Source organism: Malus domestica, chromosome 15, assembly GCF_042453785.1.
Source record: "Malus domestica chromosome 15, GDT2T_hap1".
In the NCBI taxonomy this organism is placed as follows: domain Eukaryota; kingdom Viridiplantae; phylum Streptophyta; class Magnoliopsida; order Rosales; family Rosaceae; genus Malus; species Malus domestica.
In genome coordinates, this window is record NC_091675.1 from 18,225,066 (window position 1) to 18,237,033 (window position 11,968).

The 11,968-nt window shown below is 36.4% G+C and overlaps 1 protein-coding gene and 1 long non-coding RNA gene across 3 annotated transcripts; both read left to right on the top strand.

Annotated features, from left to right (window-relative positions):
• The first annotated feature begins 5,005 nt into the window (after nt 1-5,005).
• Nucleotides 5,006-5,821, top strand: LOC108174128 (uncharacterized). Its single transcript, XR_001790895.3, has 2 exons — nt 5,006-5,150; nt 5,280-5,821. It is a non-coding gene; the product is annotated as an uncharacterized lncRNA (long non-coding RNA).
• Nucleotides 5,822-7,055: 1,234 nt separating this feature from the next.
• Nucleotides 7,056-9,275, top strand: LOC103442650 (uncharacterized). 2 transcript variants are annotated; one of them, XM_008381456.4, is made up of 5 exons: nt 7,056-7,357; nt 7,440-7,535; nt 8,134-8,183; nt 8,425-8,530; nt 9,077-9,275. In XM_008381456.4, exons 1-4 carry the CDS (start codon nt 7,273-7,275, stop codon nt 8,518-8,520), a joined length of 327 nt encoding a protein of 108 aa, XP_008379678.1. In that variant the 5' UTR covers nt 7,056-7,272; the 3' UTR covers nt 8,521-8,530; nt 9,077-9,275. The 2 variants fall into 2 exon arrangements, with proteins under 2 accessions (XP_008379678.1, XP_070669899.1); XM_070813798.1 differs by having other exon boundaries at nt 8,425-8,486.
• Nucleotides 9,276-11,968: the final 2,693 nt, after the last annotated feature.

The following is an 11,968-nucleotide window of genomic DNA, read 5'->3' on the forward strand; positions in this document are numbered from 1 at the left end:
GGCAATTGGACCATGAAGCCCATGGAAACAACTGATTGAACTGCGGATGGTGGTCTTTGATGGACTCGGCGAAGTCGACGTAGCCAGTAAGGTGAGGGCCTTTGTTCCACTCCCCAAGCAAACGTTCGAGGATGATAGTGGTTTTGCCGACGCCTCTGGGGCTGTGGAGGATCAGAGGCTGAGGGACGCGGTGGTGCTGGGCTTGGTTGTTGAGCACAATTTCTAGCAAAGGCCAGGGGATGATCTTCCATGGTTTGTTCACCATTTTCTGAGATTTATGAAGCTCACTCACTGTGTGTTGATCGTGGTGCGCTGGGAGATTTGCGAAGTTTTTCTGGGTTTTTGTGATTTTGCAGAGTCACGGTGGAGGTGAAAAAAATGAAAGAGAACCGACACAACTTTTAGTATCGATTCCCACAGACGACGCTAAATGTTGATGCACAAAACCGGAGGTCTTGGAACAACGTAAATCCGACCGTGAATCTGCAAGAAATGTAAATAACACAAGATGTATCGTGGTTCATCCCAATGTTTGGGCTACGTCCACACTGATATTGTATTTCTGAAAGGATTGTGAGAGAGAGAGTGTGAGGATCTCAGGCCTAAGAATTGACCTCCTTCAATTGTGAGGGTGATGAATCATTTTATAGAATAAGGGCTCCTCACTTATTACATATTTGCCCATTCCTTTATTACATAATTACGTTTAAGTCCCCCAAGTATTTGTACGAGATCTAAATACGGAAGCCCTAAGTATGGTATAAACAGTTTCTTTTCTTTCATGCATCAGTTAATTATATTTAAGAAATAAGGTGCTTATTTTGCTTTGAATCCAAATACAGTGAATTTCACTATTTCTTTTCTAGCTTACATTTAAGAAGCAATGTGTCTATTTCATTTGGATCTAGAAACAGTAACTTAGATTCCAGAAAAAGTAACTTAGATTCCAAAAACAATGACTTAGATTCTAGAAACAGTTTATTTTTACAATCCAAAAACAGTGACCTGTCGTTATTATTGAATAGCATGCATATCTCAATTTTATTTTTTGGAGAAACAAACGATGAACTCCACTGACGAAGAAGAATTGAAAAACAGTACCTCGAATAAACTATGAATAATAACGATGATCACATTTCAACGAAATAATACAAAGTATAAATTAAAGAGCATGAGGGTCTATATTTTTGTTTCAAAGAAAAAGAAGCATGTCTGCAAAACAACAATGAACTACATTAACGACGAAAATCTGGAACTCAACTTAAAAAAGTTTGGGGTAAAATCAACAAATCATAATTTATTATAGTTGGACCATTTTTAGTTGTACTTTAATATAGGTCTTGTACTAATCATTAAACAAAACTTATAACATGGTTTTTTTATTAAAACTAAAACTTTTCAAGCCATTTTCGTTAGTTTTTTTTTCTATACCTATTATTAAGAGAAGCCTCCTTGTCAACTTTTTTTCCTATTTTGTCCTCCTTATGTAAATATTGTGTATCAAAAGTGTTATTAAGAGAATCATTCTCGTCAATTTTTTTCCCCTTCTCTTAATAAGTGCATATTTTTTTCTATACTATTATTAACAGAAGCCTCCTTGTCAACTTTTTCTCTTTTTTTTTTCATATTTTGTCCTTCTTATGTAAATATTGTGTATCAAAAGTGAATATTTTTTTCTATACTATTATCTTTATTAATTAATGAAACATTCTTTGTCAACCAAAAGATGGTGAAAAAATTACTTTGTCTTCTATCACAAAAAAAAAAATGATGGGCAATAATGTAATTTTACAGGTCCAAATTTTACTTTTTTATTGAAACCTCACCTACAGGTCATGTTAAAATACTTCTAATATTTATAAAAATAAATAATAAAAATATAAATATAAAAAATAAAAACCTCTCACTCCCCCCATGTTCTCTCTCTCTCTCCTTCTCATTTTCTAAAAAAATGTGTTCATACACACAAATTCATACACATAAAGTGTGTAGGCAAACGTTAGTTAATATTAAGAGAAGCCTCATTGTCAACTTTTTTCCTTTTTTTTCTTCCTATTTTGTCCTCCTTATGTAAATATTGTGTATCAAAAGTGTTATTAAGAGAAGTCTCATCGTCAACTTTTTTCCCCTTTCTCTCCTTGTCAACTTTTTCCCATTTTTTGTCCTATTTTATCCTCCTTATGTAAATATTGTGTATCAAAACTGTTATTAAGAGAAGTCTCCTTGTCAACTTTTTCCCATTTTTTTTCTATTTTGTCCTCCTTATGTAAATATTGTGTATCAAAAGTGAGGGTAAAATTGAAAAAATAAGTATATGATTGTCATTTTCTCAAAAAAAAAAAACAGAAAAAAAAGAGGATAACATAGGAAAAATAGGAATATGATTGTCATTTTGTCAAAAGGTGAAAATTACTATTTTTCCCTCATTTTGTCAATAGTGTGTATCAAAAGTGAGAGCAAAATAAGAAAAAAAAAGAAAAAAGTTGACAAGGAGGATTATCTCAATAATATAGAATAGAATAGATACTGCAGTGTTGGTGTGCCACGTGTACACATATCTCATTTCCAGATTTCTGCACCTTCTAAAGTCAATTTGTTATATTAGCTTACCCCCAGAATATATTATTTTCTAATGTTTTATAAGGGAAAGAAGAGTTCTTTACTTCTTTATTTTTTTATCGACAGAGTTCGTTTCTTTTTTAATTATAATATTCTGTCCACCATATGCAAGTGTACACACATCATTTATAATATGTAATGTTTGATAGACGTATATCGACAGGTTGTCTACAAATTTTCTAAATATCACTCTTTAGATGTTTTGGCATATGTCTATATCTGTTGATATATGTACATAATTTGACTGATGAAAACAAGCCTATTAAGTGTTTGATGAAATACCTCGATGAAGAAACTAATTTTTTTTTTTGCACATTTCGCACTATGTTTCTCTCTAAAAACTTAACCTTTAACATTAATATCTCCCAAAGTTCGAATCCTAAATCCGTCATTGCATATCATAATCGTAATTAAAAAAAGAAAAGAAAAGAAACATCAAGAGCATTGTAAAGTATGTGTATGGTGATGGAAATAATAGCAGGGTTATTGAATGAGCTAATGAAGAAGCCATATGAATTATGAAGGCACATACATCTATGAAATTATGAATTAGACAATTCTAAAGCTAGAGAGGAACATTTTTTCTCTCTCTTTCTCTCTTCTATCTTTTTCCTTTTCCTCTTGATAAGTACTACTAACCTAACAACTCAGATCGCAAATTCAAAATTCAAAGTTTGGAAAATTTGAAAGTTATCATCAATTCCACTTTGGTAGAACAGGTGATCAAATTTAATGAAATTCAAGAACACAATTAATACAAAGTATAATATATATATATATATATATTTTGTGTGTGTGTGTGTATGCAATGGCTAAAGAAGTGTGCATCTTGACATACAGATTTGTCTCACTTTCTTGTTTGTTTTCTAAATTTTGTGATGTTGCTCGATTTGTTTTGCAATTATACTTTTAGGTTCAGCTTTAGAGAGGTAAAGTTTCATGTCCCCCCTCCCCTCTTTTTCTTGTATCTTTATTGTTTTTGTTTTTAGAGGGGTAAAGTTTATGTCCCCTTTCTTTTTCATGTAATTTTTTATCATTTTTCTTGTATTATGAGGGGTTAGGTTTGTGTTCTCCATGACTAGGTGTAACATTTTTTCCGTTATCAATAAAGTTTCATTGAGGTTTTCTATAATAAAAAAGTGTGGATCCAATTTACTCATCATAATACATACTAATGTGACAATCACATCATCACGTAATTACACTAATTTACGTGTTATAATATAGATGGACTAAAGAGTTGAAATGTAATGTACTTAAGGCCTAATATTATAAACATATCACTGTTACAAATTATGATACAAGTGAATTTGTAATACTATATGGCGAAGCGACAGTTACACTGAAATTTTTACCTTGTTTGGCATGAACTCCAATTTCACTGTTGAAAACGAAAAATAAATGTTTTTTCTTGGGCAGTCAAGTCGCATTCTGAATTAAAGGAAATGGAATCTAATACTTGCAGCAATTCAGTTCAACTCTAGAGGGAAAGTCCTTTTCCAAAAAGCAATAAAGGTTGGAAGAAGAATGGCTCATGAATGAGCTTTAAAGAAGAAAGGGGAGATACGCAAAAATAAAACGCGTTTTACAGCTTGCGTTTGATTGGACTTTGCTCAAACTTGCTTTTGCGTTTGGAGAAGCATCCATGTCAGAAAACGCGCTTCTCAGCTTAGGAATTGGATCCCCTCCGAGGCAAAGCCTCAGGATCCTCTTGACCGAACAACAAGGGTCGTTGAATTTTGATACAACGGTTTCAATTATTATAACTTTATAGGAACCCCTTATTTGTAGCCGTTAGATCAAAATCTAACCGTCTGTGTTGTTCGGTCAGAAAAATCCCTAGGCTTTGCCTTGGAGAGGATCCAATTCCCTCAGCTTATTGGATTGGCTGACTTTTATTACATAATATGGCTACATTATGGATCTATTAATTATACCGTAGCATGCACGTTGGATCTATTTGCATGTCATTATCTCTTAAGTTTCTTTTTGACAATAAATTTTTCAGTCTGTCTAAACACAGTACACTATACGTCGTTATAAGATTGAAAGGAATTTTTTTTCTTTCAAGTTTCTTTCTAATTGTATAATAAATGTGGCGTACCTCTCTGTGTCCCGATCATATTGAAAAATCTCTCATTTCTGATGCACCTTAGAGCAACTCCAGTGTAGGAGCCCTCCCCCCAGGCTATTCACTATTTAATCCACCCAGTCAACAGTAACTGCCCTTAATGAACAGTAATTACCGTGGCAATTGCCTTTTGCATCTCCACCCCTGCAGTGAATAGTCCTGGCAATTGATAATAAAATATTATTATTATTTTATTTATAATTAATATTATATTATTTACTTTGTATAAATTAATATTATATTATTAATTATATTAATATTATATATTCCTCCTTCCTTTTCTCTACAGATTTCCTTTTTCTTCTCTGCGATGACTCTCGGTTCCACAGCAAAAGAAATGCACCAACACCCAAAGCTTCACAGATCCAGGGCCAATAGTCCAAAACTCATCCATCTGCAGGTAAAAACTCAGTCTCCTCCAAAAGCTAGCTCTGATTATAATATCTAAACTCCATTTTTCACCAATGGTCATAAACAAAAGTTGAAGAAAAATAAAGTAAAACCCATCTATGTTCCCACTTATGCACAGGATCGGACTCCGATGTCGTGGATGACTCCCATTGCTTCTTCCAAATCTTCATCTTCTTCTTCGTCTTCTGCAACTTCCCAGAAATACAGAGGATCCATACCGTCCGCCTAAAAAAAGCGGGTGACGTCGCCCTGACGTCACACCCACTCGGGCTCTCGGGCTGGCACAAGTTGCCAGGCCTGTCCCTCGGGCTGGGCCTGTCCCTCTGGCTGCCACACGCTGGACCTCTCCCGTCGGGCTCTATGGCACTGTTCAACCCACTGTCCCCCGAGTTATAGCTCCCGCTGGAGCTGCTCTTAGTAATTAAGTTTAAGGACCGATGTGATCAATGCCTTTGTATCATATTTTTCAATTCAGTGTCATACATATAATTGTTTTTAGGGTTTGAAACTAGTATAATAATTTAAGAAAGAGAAGAGTTTCGAACTCGAAACGCATCAATAAAAACTTAATACCATATAAAAACTAGTATATTGGACCACATGCTTGTTAGTCCTAAAATTGACTTGGGTTATGAATAAAAGTAGCTATTAGAGATCCAAGTTTCGAAACTTTCGTGCTAAGAATTGTATGTATTAGGATGGTAGCTTTATCATGTCCCCATCATTGAATTTGAAAACAAAAAGACGGTGTAGGGCTTGTCATGCCGACCGGGCAATAGACTTGATGCACAATGTAGGTTACCATGTTCCGTATTCCCTACAACTTTCATGTGCAATAAACTGTTGGCTAATAAAGTTATCAAGGAAGAACAACTATATATGATATGGAGGTGGGGGTGGGGGCTGCGTCACAGGTTCACTAGAGATTTTTTAGTGTGACGGGAACACGTCATGTACATTAAGTATAATAATACAATCGGTTGAAAATTAAAAAAAAAAATCAACCAATTATATTATGATATTTGATGTATAAAATTGATTTCTGGCATACTGAAAATTTCTCCTGCTAAATCAATCGACTTTGGGATTGTTGGTTGAATGCTTTTGGAGAGAATCTTTGCTTTATCTTTTATGCAATTTGTCGGATCATCTTTGGAATTGTAATATTGCCCTTTCGTGTTTTGAAGCCAACAAGCTGAAATTTATGCGCATTCTAGTACTATTCCTTTCCAGTCCACCAACATCTCTTTAATAATGTAGTTGAATAGCGAACTGATCAAATTATTAGATGGATTTAGATGATCCCAATAGGTTTTGTGACTGAAAATATATTGTTTTTCTTTTCTATTTTGTTATCGAGAGAGACGAGATTTAAACTACGAACTCATTAGTGAAGAGAAGTAGCGTTATACTACAAGCTCATTAGTAAAGAAAATTATTACTTGATGTACCAACCCATCTCCAAATATTACGGTTTTTATATTTTAATATGTAAATTTACGAAAATGCCCTTCGAGGCAAAAGTGTTGACTTTGGTTGACCGCATTGTCGTGTCACGTAAGATTTGTTTTCTTGTCGTATCCATGTAGTACTCGTCATTGTGAACGTGTAGGCGCAAACATAATCAAAATTGGAGCTAAATTGAAGGTTTTACGGGACTAAGAACAATAAGGGTATTTTGGTAATTTTACCATGTGAAGATATTTTCACTTTGGACTAATCCTGGAATGACATGTGACATGCTCCCCCATTTTTGGGGTGTTTCCTTTCTCTCCCATGAGATACCTTTCTCTCTCTTTCTCTCTAGAACTCTCATTCTCTTTTTCCCTCCCTTTCTCTTTGTCTTTCCCCGGGAAGCATTCTCTCCTTCTCCTTTCTTTCCCGTGAGCTTCTCTTTCTCCCTTCACTCTCTCAAAACCTCTCCCTCATCACTCTTTCTCCGTGGCTTTCTTCCCTCAGCTCCCTCTCACCTTTTTCTCACCTCTCTCTGTCACTCCCTCTCACTCTCCGATCACACATAAACCAACGGCAACAGCACCACCTTCATCGCCACCGTGGCTCTCACTCCAGCAACCCCACCACCACCATCTTACCTTCCCATTCTTGAACCCATGCCAAGATCATGGAACCTGACAGCGGCTAGGCCACTGTTCATTGCATTCCCCGTACGACAAGTTCTTGCCATCCCCAATGTGGGTAAATGTCTATAATCCTTTAGGTAGTGTTTTAAGGTTAGATTAGGGTAGTTTTTCTAAGTATACTTGCATGTTGGACGCAGAAATGGCACGGGGGAAATTCCCCAGTCTTCAGGCGAATATCTGGTTGCTTCAAGCCCTTTTCCGACCAATTCCAACCACGATCAAGGTAACCAAAGGTATGGTTCGATTCCTTGTCTCCCGGGCTTCAATTTGATATATGGGATGACTATGTTTGGTTGAGTTTCGAGGATGATCGGAGCTTGGGAAGCTCAGGCTTTCTTTTTCGTAGAGTTCGGCCAACCCACGATCTGAAATCGGGTCGACTCGACTCGCAACCCAAACCGACCCAACCTAGTCCAATAATCCAGGCCCAAACACAACTCTAAACTCAGCCCAAAACATTGGGCCTATGTAATCCTAGCCCAAACCCAAATCCATTAACCCAATAACCCAATATCTAGGCTCAATTCAATGACCATGCCCAAGCCTAATTCGAATTCCAGGCCCAAATTCATTAACCTAATAACCTAGGCCTAAAACCCTTTGCCCTTTAACCGTAACCAGATTCGACCCAAGCCTAGACCCGTTGACCCGACCCGTTGACTTTCTGTTGACCGTTAACCGGTCAACATTGACTTTTGGGTTGACTTTTCAGATTTCAACCGGGACCCCTCCTAGCCTAATTTTGATGTCCTAATTCCAGATCCGCCGTTCGTTTTCTGAAATAAGATTTTATTAATTGAGTTTTACTAAGTGGCCTCTATATGTGGTTAGGTGCATCGGTGGAAAGTGACATCATCCTCGCTAGTTCGAATAGCTTTCAGGTAATTGAATATTATGAGTGAACCTCTTCTAAACTTACATATTTTTATAAAATATTAACCTAGCATGCATTTCATATTTCATGATTTGAGCATGTTTTATAATATGTTTTACGAAGAATTTATGATTTCTTTAAATTGCTTTTACAGAATATTTATGATTTATCGAATTTACGTTTTCTAAAGGTTATAAATTATTGGATTTGCGTATATGAATTTCTATGGATTATGATTTATTTTGCAGGTTTACGAATATGAGATTCCATGGATTTACGGATATGACTTACTATGGATTTATGAGACGAGGTTTGAATTTTTGAGCTCCGGTGATTTGAAATGAGATTTTTAAGGTATGTTTTTGGTACTTATCTAACGGTTATCATAAACACATCCACATAACATGGGTATGTAGATGTCTATGGTCATAGGACACAGTTGAGGATATATATATATATATATATGTATATATATGTATATATATGTATATATATTTATTCTCCGACGTAACTCGGAGTCGTACAGCTTCACCTTCGGGTGATGGTGCCTACCATGTTTCTTCACTGGCGTAACCCAGTGTCGTACAGCTTCACCTTTGGTGATGGACATGTACTGCCTTCGAGTGACTATGATACCCCTAGAGAGAGTACAATATCAAGGAGATTCATGGATTTGCCTTCAGGCGATGTTAGCACCGTTATTGAGCATGGTTTTACTCATACTTGTTTTACGAATGATTTCATGGCATGCTAGGGTTTTCAGAAAAACCTATTATGTAGTATTATATGTGTTTTCAAAACAGGGGGTTAGTATGTTCATAAAGAAAATGGTTTTCTTACTATTAGTAATATTATTACAAACTTTGGTCCACTCACATTTTCGGTTTTGTACCCCCTCAGGAGTTAGAGTCGAGGCATACAATTCTGGCATCAAGACATTTCTGCTCAGACATCTTTAAGTCTCCTCTATTTAGGACACATTCCTCGGTTCGTACCTTTCTATAATAATAATTTCATATTATTTTTAATTAGTTATATGCTCTGAACACGTTCCTACACTAGTATTTCTCTTTCTAATTACATATTTTATTCGTATGCATGTTTTTAATGGCTTTGTCACCCACAGGTGTTAGCCTGTACGTGCCTACCCTAATATTTGGGGATATCGGGGTTTGGGACGTGTCACTTGAAGATTTTAAGTCGTCTTTTATCCACTTCATTCATCTCATATCACTTAAATTGAGACTTGCAGTCTTCTTTTGAGCTTAAAATATAAAATAAGACTAGTATGACACACTGAACCTAGGAAGGTCGAAGCATGCTGGCCATCATCGTGAGGTGACATAACCATAAGGGTAAGTGATGTGAAAAAGTGGATAAATTTAAAACTAATTAGAACTAATTATACTAAATAGTGAAAGAGTGCGCATTTGTGGGAATAATCCACTATAATTATTCAGAGCATAATAGACAGTACGACTACCGAAGAGTAGTTCAAAGCAGCTAAAGTACACTTATTACACAACAATGGATAAGTTTATACTTCTAAACCAAAGAGAATGTCAGAACTGCCGAGATTCCTCGAATGCCATAAAGAGTAGCTATCTAGGTCCTGGAAGGGCGACAAACAAACTTGAGTGGGTCAGTAAAACAATGCTTATATGAAAACCTTTATTTTCGAATATAGTAATCCCTCGTCGTAAAACAAGTATAGTTTCCTTAAAACATACTACGTAGGTATGTAAACAACAATAACAACAATATAACCAGAAAATATGCCAAGTCATGATGTATCAATGCCACAGTAATAAAAATCATGTGATAATCAAGTATAGTTAAGTGCTCATCCATCTAAGCTGACACACGAGTTCGAACGGATAATTTCTGACACGAACATGACTGGATGTAATCAATACGCTCTAGTATTACGATCATGTGAAGGCTGGTGCAGAAGCACGGTCACATACAAGTCAGATTGCCTAATGCAATCTACTCGACATGACTGACACCTAACTTGGATCCAAGGCGAGCGAACGGTGCAATGTGAACATACACGTGAAGGACTGGCCCTGGCCCTGGCCCTAGGGCGATTACTAACACATGTGCAGCAAGATAAGCATGTACACATATGTTTAAATGTTATGACAGTAATATCCCAACCATATAGCAACATTTATAACAATTAATATCACAATAAATAATACTTGGTAATATAAGAGTAAAAGTGAAGTAACTACGCATTTAGGGAAACTATAAATATGTATAGGTATAAAATAAACTGCCCACTCACAAGTCCGTTGCAGGGTCGTAGCCCCCGAGTCTATCCTAGCCCCGTACGTCTTCGGAATATGTTTCCGCTTTATGTGAAATAACTATAATAGAATTAATTAAAGTACATATACGAAAACTTAAATAAAACCCCCATAGTTTGCTCAAACCAAGGGTTTAAATACATGAAATCGATCTACTCGACGTCACGAACCTGCACAAATTTTTATATAAATTTTTGGACCCTGCACATGCCCTCACGCGCCTGCCAAGGCACGGCCAGATGCATCCCCACGTGCTGTTAATGTGACTGACACCGTTAGGAATATTCCGTTAAAACCTTAACAGAGATTAACGGTGTTACCTAACGCCGTTAGAATATTCCGTCAACTTTGACGGAATATTCCCTGTCTTCTCCGGCAAGTTCCGTTGTCCACCGCTATCCTCCGCCTCCGGCACCGCCATTTGTAACTCGAATCTCGCCGGTTTCTGGAAAAATTTCAAACTTGCATAACTTCTTCATTTCTCAACCATTTTCAACCTATTGTATATGGATTTGAAGCTTATGAAGAGTAGAATTGCGTTATACCTTTTTGGAGTCCAAAAAGTGGACGGAGGTGGTCAGTAATCACCTCAAAAGTTCCAACCAAAAGTGAACTCCTCGAAACTCGGTTGTTTCAACGTTGTTTCTTCACCTAAACTTCACTAAGGACCTCGGGGAGTTGAATAGAGGCCTTCAAAGTTCCTAAAAACTTGTAACTCGCTCATAACTTGTTGGACAAAAATCAAACCGAGTCGGACCTCATGAGTTCGACGTACAAAACTCGTCCAAACTGAGTTTTAAAGGTATGGTTGTGCTCGTGGAGGTGACATTAGCACAAGGAAGTGGTTTTTAGGTTCGATCTGCAAGCTTTGAGGTCTGTTTATGGTAAGAGAGTATACGGGAGAGAGAGAGCTTTTTCTTTTGCTTTTTCTGATCGGGTGCCGTGATGAGGGAATGGATGGGATTGTTGAGAGATTTGAGGGAGTTGATTGGTGAGGGAGTGAAATAATGGGGAGTGCACGGGTTGGCTTTAAAGAAAACCAAGGATAGGGTTTAGATTTTGTACAGAAAAGAGAATCGAAAATCTATCCGAAATAGTGTTTTCACACTGATAAAAATTCTCGTACTCATCCAACAACGTGTACAATTTAAAAGCGATAGTGAGGAATAAAATAAAAGCAATATAAGCACGTCCACGTCACTTGCCTCTAAGGGCATAATAGTCAATTCACATACACAGGGAGGAATTACATAGAAAATTAGGGACGGGTCGTCACAAATATATGTGTAAAATATTTACGTTTTTTTTTAATTGAAGGAGAGAGGAAGAGAATGAGAGAGAACGTAAGAGTGATTAGAGAGGGAGAAAGGGTTTATTTTTTATTTTTCAAATTAGAGATGATAAAATCACCTGTAGATGAGACTTAAACAAAAAACAGCAAAATTTGGTTTTGTGAAATTACGTTATGGTCCTTAACTTT